This window comes from Vidua chalybeata, chromosome 2 (assembly GCF_026979565.1).
Source record: "Vidua chalybeata isolate OUT-0048 chromosome 2, bVidCha1 merged haplotype, whole genome shotgun sequence".
Lineage (NCBI taxonomy): Eukaryota > Metazoa > Chordata > Aves > Passeriformes > Viduidae > Vidua > Vidua chalybeata.
This window is the reverse complement of record NC_071531.1, coordinates 31,596,427-31,613,440: the sequence shown is the minus strand read 5'-3', so window position 1 is coordinate 31,613,440 and position 17,014 is coordinate 31,596,427. Positions and strand designations below refer to the sequence as shown.

The 17,014-nt window shown below is 38.9% G+C and overlaps 1 protein-coding gene across 2 annotated transcripts in view; it reads left to right on the top strand.

Annotated features, from left to right (window-relative positions):
• Positions 1–16,125, top strand: part of ATP10A (ATPase phospholipid transporting 10A (putative)) — a 110,833-nt gene extending 94,708 nt beyond the window's left edge. The window contains exons 14-21 of one of the 2 annotated variants that reach the window (XM_053936122.1): positions 579–900; positions 3,244–3,320; positions 6,671–6,796; positions 10,928–11,128; positions 13,298–13,378; positions 13,469–13,573; positions 13,928–14,115; positions 14,841–16,125. In XM_053936122.1, the coding sequence (XP_053792097.1) occupies positions 579–900; positions 3,244–3,320; positions 6,671–6,796; positions 10,928–11,128; positions 13,298–13,378; positions 13,469–13,573; positions 13,928–14,115; positions 14,841–15,546 (1,806 nt within the window). In that variant the 3' untranslated portion in view covers positions 15,547–16,125. The remainder of the gene's footprint in view (positions 1–578; positions 901–3,243; positions 3,321–6,670; positions 6,797–10,927; positions 11,129–13,297; positions 13,379–13,468; positions 13,574–13,927; positions 14,116–14,840) is intronic. The other variant, XM_053936123.1, reaches the window with a different exon arrangement.
• Positions 16,126–17,014: the final 889 nt, after the last annotated feature.

The following is a 17,014-nucleotide window of genomic DNA, read 5'->3' as shown; positions in this document are numbered from 1 at the left end:
AAGATAACAGCATTTTCCATTCTTGGGTGTATCAACTGAACTGGTAAATTAGTTTTCCATGGTTTTTCTTTTTAGTCATACTTTGCTGTAAGACCAATAGCATTTCTTTTAAATGTTCATATATTCTCAATAACATCTTCTAGTTGAGTGTGGCTAGGAGAGGGATTTCAGCTTAAATAACCTTTAATTGGCCTTTAACAATGCATAACTCTTTGATCTGAGTTGTGGGCGTATGCATGGTTTTTCACCATAATGGTGTTCATCACCATACTTAACTTGGTACCAATTATATATCATTTCTCAGCACTATTATTCTGAGAAGGAGCTAAAAGAAATTTAGCATATAAAAGTGCATGTTAAAGAAGAGTTAGATTTTAAGCCTTTCTACTCTTTACTGTTGTCATACCTTCTGTAAGAATTATGTTCAGAACAATTAGAAGATTATTAGAAATTAAAACTTTAACAGAACAGCAAATAATACATTGCCCATATTAGTTATGCCTAAACATACAGAAAACACAAGCCTTTGAATACATGTTCTTTTCTCTCAAGCATTTTTATTTTGAATTTCTTTTCAGGAGACATGTGCTGTCTTGCTGGAACAGTGTCTGCAATGCGTAGAGTCTAAATTTTCAAACAACACAATAGACGGAACTACTGGAAACATGACTGTTGGGTTCACCCCTCTCTATCCACCCTCTTCCTCTGTGCTTTCCAGCTTGGGCCTAGTCATTGATGGAAGGACTCTAGCTTATGCCCTGGAACCCGCGCTAGAAGATAAATTTCTTGCACTAGCCAAGCGATGCCGTTCAGTCCTGTGTTGTCGCTCTACCCCACTCCAAAAGAGCATGGTAGTGAAACTAGTCAGAGACAAACTCAAAGCAATGACATTGGCAATAGGTAAATACCTCCTATTTTAGTTTATACTAAAATACTAGTTTATACTAGTCTGCCTTGATGTATACTGTGTCTTGAAAATTTTGATTTTTTTGACGTGCAACAGGGCCCTCCCAGCTGCCTCACAAATGAAGCAGCCTTCCAGTTTTGTCTGAAAACATGATGGACAATTCTAACGTATTTATTCGAACATACTTACTCAAAACCAGAATAGAACTCTGCAGTAGTATTTGGAATTTCTTCCTACAGAAGTAATCAGGACACAGTTATGCTAAGAGGTTTTGACATGTCTAAACACAGCTGTGAAGAACTGGGTTATCTTATACTGTGCAAAACACCATTTTTCAATCACTGTATTACACCCCAAAAAAACTGTGCTCAGTGCTGTTTCATCTGATCATGCTTAAATTCAAGGATCTGTGTTTATCATCACAAGTCAGCCATACAGCACAGGCTGAGACTTGGCCTTGTCATTATAGAGAGTGGATTTACAACTGGTATCATAACAACACTTACACTTCTTCCCACCTAATCACTCAGTTGGCTAATGGGAGACTTTGGCAGTCCGTCTCTCTTAGGTTTGACAGGATCTTCCATGTTTCTATGATTTTTACACAAGTCAACCAGCTCTTCTTTCCCTATCTCACGTTTAGGTTAATGTTTCATTAGAAGATATTATTTCAGCATATTCTGTATTGGTTAATTATAGCTGGAACACATATGGGTTGGACCTGCCCATTAGAAACCCTAAGTACATGTAATAATTGCCAGACTTGTCTGACAACAACATCACCAAGTGTGTGCTGATTATCACAATCTTCATGCTTAATATATTATATCTTGCTCAAATATGCCTCCCTCCTACTGAATTTATATCTTTGGCTAACTGACTGTGGACATAATAATTTGCATATGTTGTAAAAAACATCTGGCTCGTTAACTTGAATTATCCAGCATGCTTAAAAACACTAGTGGAGACTGGGCAGCTTGTATGTTCATTCTTTCTGAGCATCTTGAGCCTATGAGCTGAGCTTAAGCTCCTGTTCTGGCTTAAAGCCTAGCTGTATGCATCCCCCCCTTTTAACCAACATGAGTTAACTTGGGTTACAGCCTGGAGAAAAGGAGACTCAGGGGTGACCTTATCACTCTCTACAACTTCCTGAAAGGAAGGACTACTTCCTTGTAGTCAGGTGGGGGTCTTTCTCCAAGCAGCAACTGACAGAAAGAGAGGACTCAGTCTTAAGCTGCACCAAGTGAAATACAGGTTGGATATTAGGAAAAAGTTTTTTATGGAAAGAGTGATAAAGTACTGGAACTGTCTGCCTGGTGAGGTGGTAAAGTCACCATCCCCGGATATGTTTAAAAAAAGATTGGATATGGCATGGTGCCATGGTTTAGTTGAGGTGTTAGGGCACAGGTTGGATTTGATGATCATGAAGGTCTCTTCCAACCTTGTGATTCTGTGAATTCTGTGATTCTGTATCACACAGTCACAAAGACATCAGCTTTGTCTGGTGAGTGGATACCACCCTTACACGTGTCAACAGCAGGGAAACTGGTGACATGAGGTGTGCACCTCAGCCACTGAAGTTTAAAACCAATTGGCATATTATAAGCTAATACAGTATCATTTTCCATTAGTACACTGGCTGTAAATTTAAGAGGATAGGAAGTAGATACATATCTCATTCTGGTATCCTGTCTATGGTACATATCACTTGTGGGATCATGATTGGAAGCAGAGTAGAGGGTGTTGGCTCTGCAACCATTCCAATTAAATCTACCAGTCTTGGGTGTACTGAAGATCTCAGACTGGTCAACCCTACTCTCTTGACTTTTTCTTTCATTCATCTACTTTTTAACTTTTTTTAGTATTTTTACAGGGTAGGCATTTTCATTGGCTTTAGGCCTTCTTGCACATTTAATTCTTAGTCATACCTGATCGCAGGCAGACTCTTAATCAGAAAGCAGAACTGTTGGGGATGCTTCTCATCTTTCTACTGTTTACTATTGGTGTAGTTCAAGCCTCATACCTGAATTTTAGGTATTATTGAAAAGAGATTAATTTGTTTTGTTGTTACTTTCCTGTGATAAAAAGGTCTAAAAAGATCAGAATGTCTTGGAAACTTTGCAAGCTTTGAACCTTATATTCTAAAGGTGTATCCTCTCCTACTGCACATCTCCCTTACTACACCCAACCAACACTTAGTAAATGTCTCTCTTACTATACTCAACCAACAGTCAATAACAACTGTTATTGTGTAACTGTAACCGTAACTTTGTTTTGTTGCTGCCAGCTGTTGTTGGTCTGTTAGTGATAGCAAAACTGCATTTTGTCATCTTTAGGTGATGGTGCTAATGATGTCAGCATGATCCAAGTGGCAGATGTTGGTGTGGGGATCTCTGGTCAAGAAGGCATGCAGGTAATGTTGCTCATCTAGTGGAAAGCACTCCCATGAGGACGTGAGTTTTCCTGTAGGTCAGATTGTTCAGACTGCCTCTGGATAGTCAGCACAAATAAAGGAAAAGCAGCAAGTTGTGCTGAGGAGTGCCAGTTTTGTCTTATAAGGGCTCTTTCAGCTTGAGTTTGAGCTTACACTTGTTCTGAGATCTCTGATGAGTTTACACACACTCTGCCTTCTCAGAAAATTGAACTTATCAGATCTCTCTAAGAAATATGATTAAAGAAATAATTAGCTAAATAATTGTTTAAAGGAGAAAAAAAGCTCAGCTATGCATTATTTAGGAAATAAAGGTTCATCTTATTCCCCCCTCTCCTGTATTGCTTGGGTATACTTCTTTTATGGAGTGGCTGCATAAGTCAGTACAACTGATGTAGCTATTTGCATGGTGTGGTGGTGACCCTTAGCCCAGCTACCCACACATCTCATTCACTCAGCTTATTCAGACAGCAAAACAGTAAAGAAAGTAGAAATTGTGGCCCTTTGCAGTACCACTGCTCCTTACACCTTTTAGCAAGTCTTGGTTTGGCCACATTTCCAGTCACAGGGAATAGCAGGATGAGGGTCTTGTCTTGTAGTCTTCCGCATGTGTTCCACCTGTGATTACTGCATTTACTACTGTGTAAGAGGCACTTCTCTCATCCCCAGAAGAGAGGATGTATATGTATAGGATGTATGTATTATCTCAGCCTCCTCTACTGCTAGTGCAGATCAGTTGCAGTGTTAGGACCAGACGTGGCAGTAAGACACAGAGAACAAGGAGGATACCTTATTTCCACAACCTGCCTTGTATGCAGGCTGATTGCAAGAGAAAACAGAGTAGCTGAGTCTGTCAAATAGCTCTACCAGGAAAGTGGGAAGTGTTTCCATCCTGACGACCTGAGCAGATGAGCATGCTCCTTAACATAGTTACCAGTGGGTGGTTCTCTGACCCAAATTGCATTTTTTGCAACATTGCTGGATGTTTTGCTCAAAAGGGAAGAGAGACCTCCCTCTCACAGTGCACAAGTTGGCTATAGAGTTTTATTTCATGGGATTTCATGAATGCTGCAATTCATTTGGGTCAACACACAAACTTATAAAATAAAAATTTCAGTGAGCCATGAACTTGGGTATCAACTTTTTGCATTTTCTGACTCCAGATCAGCAGAAGCTAGGACAGGTCACTGGAGAAAAGTCAGTGGATATTTTTCTTATTTATCATACCCTTTTCAATGTGTATGCATCTTCAAATCCTGCATAACTTCTGCAGTATCACTCTGCAGGCAGTCCAAGCTCCAGAGAGCTCAGAGAAGGCTGCTTTTGTGGGCTCCCTTCCAAACCTATAAATCCAAAAAAATATGCTGCAAACATTTTTCTTGGATCTTACCACCTCTTATGAACTTACCAAGCTCCATCATCTATGTATTAATTCAGATACTTCTTTTCCTAATGCAGACATAAACTGTTCATAGCATTTTTTTTTGACTCTTTGCCCCTTTATGCCACTTTCAGTTGAGCTCATACACTTAAAATAACCAGTCCTCAAATCCCTCTGGCTTTTGCAGTATATCCAGGTCTGAAAGCTGTTTTCTCATTAACTCATTAAACTACCTGGTTTTATTTCTAAATGAAAGTTCAGCAGAGTGGAAAATGTTTATAGATCCTTTCCCTTACTGCAAGTCCTAAGGAGGCACACAGACCTCTTTACTATAAACAACTGTCAGAATTGTACACATGCAGGTACTCGGAAGGCGTTGAGCATTTAGATGCCTAAGACAGCAATACGGTCTGATTTATTTTCTTTCCACATTCTGTGGAAGCATGTGGAGCTGGAAGAAAAAAAAAATAAAATGTGAAAACCAAGTGGGTATTTTGAGCCTAAGTAAACATGCAAATGTAATTGGATAACATATCTTTCTCTCTGTGTTCCTCACCATAATAAAAATAGAATAAAAAAAGAAAAAAATTGTGACACTTCTCACAGTCTGCTGAGAAGCACTATGTTAGAAGCACAAATGAAACTAACGGTTTTGTTTTGACATTGGAATAGGCTGAGATGTGGTGGAGGACAAGGAAGCAGACATAGCATAGCTGTCTTCTCAAACTGCAAGATAGCTGTATGTCTGCAAGACAATTCAGACTTCTGTGCAGGGAGGTTATAACAAGTGTGTCTCAGTACCTGAGAAATCCTAGGATGTGTCGACTTATTAAAAAGCGTCTCAGTCCTTATATACATCTACTGCTTAAATTGCAACGCATTTTTACACCTTCTCTTGCATACTGTTTTAGAGTTTATTTTAATAGCTTCTACAAGCACCTACTTGGGAAAACTGAGCCCTGTGGATGTTTTACCAAGAAAGAGAATTAGGAAAACTTAAATGGAAATATGTCTCTCATTTAAAAATACAGCCAAAATATACCCAGCAGAGTGTAAGGAAGATACTGTCCTTTAGAGGTTTTCACCTTTCTTCCTGTTTTTGCTGAACTGAATTGTGAGAAGAAAGGTGATACCAAAAAAGAAAATGAAATGGAAATTATTACTAAATTAAATCTTAGTGTGGTCTTAGGGATAAGGAAAATCATGAAACAGCCATGATATCACAAGTAGGTCTCATCTAGATGTACAGTACCCTGAAATTTAGTCAGAATTAGAGAGAAACTGTGATTCATTTTGTCAATGTCATCTGACAGTCTACACAGTCCCAGAGGACTCTCATTTAGTGTGATTTTTTCTCATACACAGTTTCAAAAAATGTGTGATTTTAAAAATCCCTCAAAATACTGATATATCAGGACAGCCAAGTAAACTCTATAAACCAGGTCTGCAAATTAAATTAAAACTAATATTTTTATTGTTTTATCTTTTAAAGTCAAAACGTTATGATGCAACCACTTAATTGTGCTGTTCTTATCTTATTCTCTGGAAATTCATTTTGCCCTGTAAGTACGCTGTAGTTCTTACAGAGAAAGATACATCCACCAAGGTCTTCACACATAAACCCCGGGCCTTCATGCTCATGCAACTGCAATTGCCAGCTATTCTCCCACCTCTTGGTTTTTGTTGTTGCTTGTCACCATCTGCAATGTAGGCTGTAATCTCCTCTGGGTGAGGACCAGGTTGCCTTGCATGTCCTGCCAAGCTGCTGCGTTTGCTCATGTGTATTTCAAATCTGTGCAGCAATAGCTGCACTTCATAAGCACTGTCATGAATTTCATTCTTCATGAATACAACTTCCACTGCCTGTAGGAGTCGAGAAGATGACTAGATTCATTGTTAGTGTTGAAGGTGGTGCTTTACAATAATGACTCCAACCTTTTTTTCATTAAAGGCGGTGATGGCAAGCGACTTTGCAATCCCGAGGTTCAGGCATTTGGAGAAGCTTTTGCTTGTTCATGGCCACTGGTGTTATTCCCGACTCGCCAACATGGTGCTGTATTTCTTCTACAAAAATGCAGTAAGTGTTTGACTTGGCAGCTTTATGGCACCACATGTTTCCAGGGTTTATTTTGTGCTAAGTGAGCATTAGGTCAGCCTTCAAATGGTTTATAAATAAGCTGCAAAGAAATTTGCAGAGCTGAAAGACAGCTGGCTGCCATTTGCAGAAATACGGGACCCACTCCATAACAGCTACAGTGTGCTGCTGAATGTGCAAATTAGGTAACACAAATAACAAGCACTGTTGAAGAAAAGTTTCTTTACACAGCAGTTTTGCAGGATTTAGCTGGCTGGATACAGGAGTCTTCAATGCCAAAGTCATCCAGCATTGGTCCCAAGTAGCAGTTGAGTGTGTTTTCTCTTCCTGACTGTATCTCATCATTGTTTATGAATCACTGTACATATTTCTTAGTGACTTGAGATAATTTGAGTCCTCTCTGTGTCTCAGATGCATGCAGAGACTGGGAAGTTTTTTTTCTTGATTTATCTTATTTCCAACTAATCAAAAGAGTTCATTAGAAAGGAAGCACACGGTGGTAAAGAACAGATGACTGATCTGTGTTTCCTCCCTGGTGTATGAAACAGGGTTCAATCTAGTACTGGGCATCAAGCCAGATGCAGCTCAACTCCTTGGCCTCAACAAAGACCCTTTGCATTGATCTTGGAGTACAAAGATGATTGATTGAAAACAGCCTAACAAGGAAACCAAGAATACCACCAGCTGGGTGGGAGTCACTGGCAGGCACATATATTTGCTCACTTGCAACAGCTACAAATCACCTTGTCAGCAAGGCATATGAAGACCCAAGAAAAAGAGGAGAGATAGAGCTCTCATACCTGTTTGCTTAAGAGGACAATGTATGAATTGTGTGCAGGAGTCTGGATTTTGTCCTCAGTATAAGGAAAAAAGTGTCTTTCAGTTTTGTAAAAGTTGCTTTTCAATTTTAATCTAATCCTCATTTTTTATCAGAATAAAACCATCATTTGCTCAAAATTTTGAACATCACCAGAATGCCTAAGAGTGCTAAAGGATTAATGAAGTATCTTTTCTTAAAACAAGGGTGTTAAAATACATTCTGGGGTCAGAGAAGGGACTGCATGCAAGTGCCCTTTCAGAATAATGAAGGGACTTTGTGATCTGAGCTGCTGCTTGAGTCAGAAATAGCAAGCAGATTTAAGTAATGCTGCACTGAGAAAGCCACCTGTTGAAGTCCAGCAGTGAAAACATGTGGTGGTGTTCAGATGCATCAGTTTTAAGGCTTGATCCTGAATGATGCTGAACATCTGTACTCCCATCCCCAGTGCTGGATGTTTCCAAGGTACCCATTGACAGTATCAAATCTGAACTTTCAAGAGGTGTATGCATAGCCATCTTATATTAAAAACTAAAAAAAAAAAAAAACCCAGAAGTAATGCACATAAGACACTCCAGCAATCAGCAGCCAGAGATGCTGCTTGTACATCAATGCTTTTGTTCAGCTTGGATAAAATCTTCCATTTTCTGTTGTACAACTGCCCTTGATTACAAGTACTATTTCTCATGCCATTTTTAATAAGACATTTTCAGAAGCTACTGCCTCAAGGCTAGAAAATAACTGAAGAGATCTCTTTGTGTTGGCTGAATTTTGGCAGCCTTCAAAGCTTTCTGAGAAATACTTGTTGCTTCTTACTCTAAACTGTAGTTGGATATCCAGGATATAGACATGAATATGTCTGACACAGTGCCTGCCCTTAAGGAAAGATTGTTAAAAATAGAAAGATAGGAGCACCCGAACCTTCTGCAAGGAAACTATTCTGGATGATTCTCCAAAGAGAGTCAAGATAGCTACACTGCAGATGTTCTGCAAGTTTTCTGTTTGCTCAAGTGGGTTTTTCCCCCATTTGTTCATATTATGAAATTTTCTCCACTAGAACCTATCTAATTTAAAATTTAAACTTCACATTGCTGCAAAAGCCATTTTGAAACTTAGATGACTTATCCAAGAAGATGTTTAGCTTCATAGAGATGATAAAAATATAAGTAAAATAGAAACTAAAACATAGCATGACTGGCAATATCTGAGCTTGATGAAAAGGGTTTTCACGTAAACAAAATTTTACCTGCACAAGTATGCACATCTTCTTCCTGTTTATACATTGTCTCTGCAAGGCAGCACTGAAAATTTTTTAACATATACTTAATTCACTGAGAAATTCTCTCTGGAACCACATTCATCTGCCAGTCTCATCTGGCAGGGGACAAAGGGAAACCTGGAACATTTGAAATAAAATAAAAAACTTGTTTAATACAAAATAAAATTTCAGGAAAAAAGAAAATCTGATTTAAGCCTCATTTATTTGAATAGCTTTCTTCAACAGCACTATTAAGACCAATAGTAGAGGTGGTAGGAAGATTTTCAGCTGACTGTATTTTCATCAAAATGCCTGTTTTTGCCAGAGCCAAATTGTTTGCAAGACAAGTTAGCAAGGCTCTAGTGAGGAAATTTACTATGTCCAGGATTAGCTGCATTTTGTTTTAAAACAGTGGAAAAAAGTACATAAATTCACATATTTATTGTAATTTCTTTTTGAGAAATTACTCAAGAATTTTTTTTTTTTGGGTTGGAGAAGAAATAATTTTCAAAATATGTTAAATTTTGGAATGAAACTGCCATGTCCCAGACAACTGTATTGAAGAGGGTAAGCTTTGTTAACTCAGTCTTGTTTGGGAAGGTATTTTTCTAGAGAAACATTTCTAGAGGTTGTGTTTACAAAAACACTACCATTTAACTTTCCCTAGGGTAATTTATAGAAGGGGCTTACTAACAGCGAGGTGTATTTGCTGCTCATATACATGCCACTTCAATGTAGTATGTAAACTTTCCCTGGCATTTATCTACTTTTTGTATATGTGTATATATATATATATATATACATGTACATGTATGTACATTTGTGTACTGCAGGACTCTCCTCTTATTCTATGTCAATTCCCCTTTACAAGACAGGTTTACTGTCCTTAAAGCAGCTTTCACTGACTAAGCACACATAGCCTTTTGTTCCTCCTGTGTTTAATTTTCAGCCACATTTGGGCACACAGAACAGATCTGGATTTTCTCTGTATATCTAAAATTCACGAAGGGTTAACATTCTCCATCTGACTGGAAGCTTTTTGAGAACAGAATACAAAAAGAAGAGGAAGTGAAAGGAGAGGTCATGTCATTTCCCATCTTCATCCTTAAAAGGATCAAAACCCTCAACAGTTTCCAACAGTTTTCTGGTTTTAATCATTTTACAAAGAATAATAAAAATTTTAGTTTTAGGAGAACCAAGCTTGGGAATTTATTTCCTTCTCTAGGAAGCTGCCTATCTTTTTCTAGGCCTCAAATCCTTCATCATCATCTGAAATCAGCAACTTTATTGAGCCCTCTGGATTCTCCATGCTGAAGACATTGTAGAAAAAATGAGTTGTGTGATTTGTTTCATTTTGGGTGATTCCAACCCAAGTAGATGAACAACCCCTCTGCATCTGTGTATGCAGCTGATTTCTTCCTCAAGCTGAAGAAGAAGGGAGATTGAGGAATCTTTACAGCACTGCTAATTTGCTGAATGTCAAAGCACAAAGATTGAGTAGTTAAGACAACTTTTCTAGACCTTACAGTTTCACCTTCCTTACTGATACTGGTCTCATGTTGGTCTTGCAAAAAAGCTCTGCATTTATCTGTTGTAAATGGCAAAAGTCTCCCAAAACATCTCCAGCCAGCAGAGTATATTATTGTGGAAATTCTTGTTCTTACAGTAGTCGTGTAAGTGCTGTGACATCAGTACTCATTTACCTGGAGGTTGGTGGTGGCTGGGAGAGCTTTTTATAGTTAGTTAAATTGCACCTCAGTGTTTCACTTCAGCTGAACCTTAATTTTGTGTGATGCCCAAGATCTAAGGTTGCAGCAGCACAAAGACGTGCTGGTGTGCCAGATGTTTGTGGCTTAGCCAAGTGGTCCATGCATCAGGAAGTGAGTTAAAGAGTAGGTATCCTCACAAGGATTGCTCACGTGTTCAGCATTCATAGATAAGTCCTTGCAGAGCTGGAATCAGAATGGTTTCAGAACACAGTGGGATGATGATCCTCCTTATCTTGTTATATTTACCAGCATTGCTTGTTCTGTTTCAGATGTTTGTGGCCCTTCTCTTCTGGTACCAGTTCTACTGCGGGTTCTCTGGCTCATCAATGATTGATCAGTGGTATCTGATCTTCTTTAATTTATTCTTCTCTTCTCTTCCACAACTTATTACTGGTGTGCTGGATAAGGACGTGCCAGCTGAAGTGTTAATTGCTGTACCTCAGCTCTATAAAAGCGGACAGAATATGGAGGTAAAAACTTCTTGATTACTGCAATTTCTTTCCTGAACATCTTTAGTTTCAACTGAAAACCAGCCCTGCTCCCAAAGGGTAGATGAGTGGTAAATACAGTCTGAGAAGTCAGCGTTTTTACTTTGTGATATTTCTTATCTGAGTCAAAATGCCAAAAGTACACCTAAACAAAAAACACACAAACTAACAAAAAAAACCAAAGCCCCAACCAGCCATATTTTCAATATGTGTCAGGAGAGAAGGCTGGATGACTTAATTCAGCCTAAACTGAACACCTCCTTCATGGTCCAGGCTCACAAATAACCACAAAAATAAAACAGATTGCACCTTGTAGCTAGTGTAGGCTTTTACAGAATAACGTCACAGTACTTACTCAAAACTTCAGTTCCCAGCCCTTTACAAAAAGAAGAGAAAGATGGCCTTGGTAGTAAGCACTATAAACTTAGTCTATGAGGGAGGTAGCCACAGATGACAGATTCAGCTGAAACATCTGTTGAAAACACCTTGTCCCCATCTGCTTGAATTGTACAATGAAAACAAAAGGAATTGCAGAAGGAATTTGAGCCAAACCATTCCTGGTAATTACAGTGTACTGTGGGAAAATCTTGCCGTTTGGCAAAACTATCTATATGGGGACGTTGTTTTGAAGGCAAAAGCCTTCTTAAAAGTGTCTTACAAAGCTGTCCTCTGAGAGGACACAGTAAGTGTTTTTTCCCTCCAAGTGTACACCTGTATTTCGTACCCCACACATGTAATGGCATTGCTAGATACTCTCCTGGAAAGATGAAAGGAGAATTTGAGTGTAACTTATTTTAGTCCATTAGTCCAAACTCTGTCCTTTTCATCTGTTGTTGTCTGTTTTCTACATTTCTTCTGTTTCAGTGCATTACACTTGAAAGATCTGTACTATTAATACCTTCTTCTCTTGCACATTTTTAGGATGATAGAAATCTTGTAATGCCTTAAGGCTTGTTGAGAGGTTATGTCTGCCTGTCTTCAGCTGGCAAACTGAGAAGTTTCCCAGGTTCACAGAACAGTCATTTCTCATAGAAATCATTCTAAGGGATTTTTTTGTTTGTTTGTTTGTTGGTTTTTTTTTTAAATCTATTGATTGTATTTTCTTTATAGTTACCTAAAAAGGGATTTTAAAAACTTAAAAATCTTGTTTCAGGTGGGATCTCTTTCAAAAGGGTATATAGTATTATAGAATAGTTTAGATGGCTCTGGAGGCCAGATCCAGACCTCTGGTCAAAACAGCTTCAAACCGGTATGAGGTTTCTCAGGTCTTTAACTAATCCAGTTTTGAATGTCTCCAACACTGGAGATTCCAAAATCCCTCTGAGCAATCTGATGCAGTAATTAACCATGTTAGTTCAGGTGGTCAAGTAACACCATATTTTTTTCTATGCATCTTTCCATTCCCATTTTTAGTCTGCAATGATATTTTCAACAAAAGGAAGAAGACCTGATCAACCCAGTTGTTGGAGATGTAGAATATATACCAAAATTATGTAAACTTTTTTCCATTTATAAACTATTTTTCCTTATATCTAGGTACCTTATATGACCATCCATATCCCTGCAATTGTATATTTCTTTAAACCAAAATGTTCATTTAATATTGGTTTTAGCAAGCAATTTTATGCACATACTTAGAGATATGTATATATATATATGTATGTGTTTTATATAAATATTTGTAGCATATATTGCTGCATGAATTGCCACTAAAGACCTTATTTGTGGATGTTCTCTAAGTACATGTGCATTTTCTGTTTTCTCTTCTGCCAGTAAATACCCTGTGCTTGTGGTTATGCTTATGTGATATAGAACCCATTTATTCATGTTCATTAGTGGTCTGACTGTAGTGCATAAAAAAGGGCACCTTCATAAATGTTTCCTGGCCTGAGCATCAGATTAAAATTACATCCTCTGGATGGAAAAAAAAAAAAAAAGGCAAAATACTTTCATCCCAGAACAGAGTGACTTGGATGTAGACTGTTCATGCTTCATCCCCCAGGGTAGCTAAATGATTGGCAACATTATGAAGCTATTTTCCCAAGCCCTTAAAACTGCCCTTGAAATACCCCCCTCAAAATGCCTATCCTGGCAGATAGGATCTTCATTATGATCTGATTTTCTTTTTTTTTTTTTTTTTTTATGACACAGGAGTACCAACCACACATGTTTTGGATGAACATGATTGATGCTATGTATCAAAGCCTGGTTTGCTTCTTCATCCCCTATTTTGTAAGTGTTTGGTTTAAGCCATTCTATTTCAAGCATTTGGAGGAGAACTGGCAACACAGCTTGGGCTAAATTCTGTCTTCTTTCTAACAGACTTACTATGATTCAGAGGTGGATATCTTCTCCTGGGGAACTCCCATCACCACAATAGCTCTTTTCACCATCATCCTGCATTTGGCTATTGAAACCAAAACTTGGGTAAGGTACCCACAGCCTACATAAATGTATGCCAGCCACTGGCATGGACATAATTCTTCTCTTAGTGCCACCTTTCAAAAACATAAGATGGTTGCTTCTTTCCCTCAGCACATTCTGTTTTTAGCAGTCATTTTTAAAAAGCATTGAAAAGGTTTTAAAATATGATCTGCAAACAGCTTTTTAGTGTTGTATTTATAATAAGATTTTTTAAATATACAAGGCTCTAAACTCTGCTGTGCATGGATTTGACTCCAGAAATTAATAAGTTTTAATTTAATTAAGTCACAGCAAACTTATCAGAATATAAAGATTCATTATACTTATGTTGCTGATTTTTTTTTGGTTTTGTTCTAGACTTTCCTCCACTGGTCATCTTGCATCTTCAGTATCATTTTGTTTTTCTTTGTGGCTCTGGTTTACAATGCTTCTTGCCCAGTCTGCCATCCTCCATCCAATCCCTACTGGACAATGGAAAGGCTGATGGGAGATCCTATGTTCTATTTCACTTGTATTATATCACCAGTTGTTGCATTGCTGCCCAGGTATTGTATCTTCTCTCACATCTTGTATGCATGTGATTGGGAGAGCAAGAACATTTTCCACTCCCCATCTTTTGTTTTGCCTAACAGCGAAGTCAGTTTCTTTCAGAAGCTGATTATTTGAAGTCAGGTTGTCTAACCTATTCTGTGCTCCTGACCGCAGGAACAGACCACAGCTCCTGGCCAAGGACCACAGGAATGGGATAATTGTAGACTTTTGGTCAAACCTCCTGGCCATGCAGAGGTTTGCTACCCTGTGAGGTTTTCTGTGATGCTTCCAGATTCAGTTCATCCTCACATAAAATGCACAGTACCCAAATTCTGATAGTATGTTGTGAACATACTTGCTTATTTGTAGATGTAGGAAGCTTGCTCTGCAGACTTAGCCCCATTGCCTTTCCTCATCAGGAAAGATGAAAGACTGTGTGTAATCACAACACCTTATGATTACACACAGTCTTTCATCTTTCCTGATGAGGATGAACTGATCCACTGATCACTGGATAAAGATACAGATTTATTACACTGCCTAATTAAGTTATTAATCAAAATATTAGCACAGCATCCAGAGCTGTCCATCTGCAGCTTTCTTGTGTAGAACATAGGAACAGCACACAGAACTGTCTTATTTTTCTGTGTTGCACTTTTGTCTTGGATATTTTCCCTTAATAACATTTTGGGTATTTCCTTCTTTCATTTCTTCTCACGTGCCCATTCTCATCTTGCAGATTCCTGTACAGAACCCTTCAGGGAACACTATTCCCAACCCAGCTTCAGCTTGGACGCCAGTTGAGTAAACTGTCCCCAGAGACGCGTGCCCAGCTTCTCACCAAGTTGAATGTAAAGGAGACAATGTGTCAGACACGACTCTTTGCAGACAGCTTCTCCCCGAGCCTTGGCTCAAATGCTAGTGATTGTTATAAGGCTGATAACCAAAGCACTCCTTTGCCAGCCTCTCCTCAAACAAGGGAGTCACTTCTCCGAGAGGACACAAAGGCAGACCATAAAACAGATCAGACTGCAGCTGCCTCTCCCCAGAGTGCTGTGTTGTATGAGGAAAACAAGCTCCCCTCATCAGCAAGTGGTCTGGAAAGGTCCGTGGGGTTTCATGAAGTTCGATGTGGCACTTCAGAGGTGGAGTCGTTACCTCTGGGAACAACATTCCCATGGAGCTCAGCGGTCGACCAAGCAGACTTCAGTTTGTTGAAGTGGATCACATCAACTCCACTGTTCAGTCACATTGGGACTGTTTTACAGGTGTCATCAAGCAGTTTACAAAATGAAACACAGGACAGTATGTGTGTGCTTGGCTCTTCTTTGCATGTGGACTTCAAAGGCTTAAAAGACGAGAGCTCAAATAACTTGCAGGACAAAATGAAAGGAAACCCAGCCGATCATTGTAAAAATGAGAATTCTGAGACCACCTTTTTATGACGTGGGCCATAAATATATTTATATATTTTCTATTTGCACACATTTATAGTGAGATTACTCTATTTGTTTCCAAAGGTGAAACAGAAAATCAAAGGTACAGAATGATTATTTAAGAATGTTTAAATACAGTTTATTAAGAGCTTTAAATATAAAAAGAAACACTTGAAAGTTCCATTTATATTGTTTTATTTTTTCATCTCATTTTGTAAGGAAATGCCTTTTCTTTATTTTTCAGATGCTTCTCTTTTATTCTGACACATACTGTAAAAGCAAAGGGTCTATCTACCATATTTGAAAGGATTAGATTCAGCAACAATTATTGATATCATTATAGGCCATTCAGTAATCAAGGAGGAAAAACCATGATAATAAAGAGTCACTATATTCCATCCATCATCTGCTTGCCAGTGTATTTTGTCACTGAGGCAAAGCTATGGAATTATTATACACCTCTCTGTAAATGTTAACAATATCTTACCACCACATTAATAATACTGATATTTTATAAATGACATCATGTTCTGATATTGCAGCCATAGCATTTGATGTGTCATGATAAAACAATAAATAAATAAATGACCACCCATATTGCAAAGTGACTTCCCAGTCTGGCATTAATTGTAACTCAGCCCTTCCCTTGGAGCAGCTGGTGTTTGGCTGAGCATGGCCTTACATCATGCTGTACAAAAAGCTTGCCGCTTGTTTGTAAGGAAGGATTTGGTGGCAAAGACTTGGTGCCTCATGTCTGCTGTAGAGTTTGAGCTGGGAAGCCTGTGATCTTGGGTGCTGCAGGACTACCACAGCCACTGTTACTGAAGAGGTCTACTTGCTGGTGGGGTGAAGGACTGGCAGAGTGGAATTTTGTGAGACACTTCTGCTTTTGTTTCAGCCACCTTAAATCGAGTCCTTGGGGATGGTGAAGCTGAATGACCAGCTGTGAGGGTACATGCTAAGCAGAGGTATTTGAGCCTGGTGTAAAGCAGGCTATGTGCAGTCCCAAAAGCAGGAAGCTGCACTGCATTCTGAGGTTATCTCTGAGCGGACCTCACGTGGTTGTAAACCCCAGACTGCCAGTGGTACATGGGTGTGCAGCTGCCCTGTGCCAGCCGAATGGATCCCAGGGGCTTTAGCCTGGAATGTTGCTTGATTCTTTCACACCTGGTCACCATGACCACATATGAACTATTCGCTCCAGTTCTTTTCCTCATTGCAGGTTTTCATGGCCTTTGTATTGCTTGCCATCAGTTTTTCTAAGGCCACAACTTGTTCATGCCATGCTCTGTGCCTGGCAATCTGCCTGCCATGTGGATTGCCTCAGCGTGGTAAGACTCAGTACCTACCATCTGTCACTTGCTAATTCACTCAGGATCTCTTTTTTTTTTTTCAAAGATTTATATACACTGGCCTCTTTCCCAAAGGCTGAATTGATAATATGATACTGTAAAGTGCCAATGAAAGGAAGAGATGA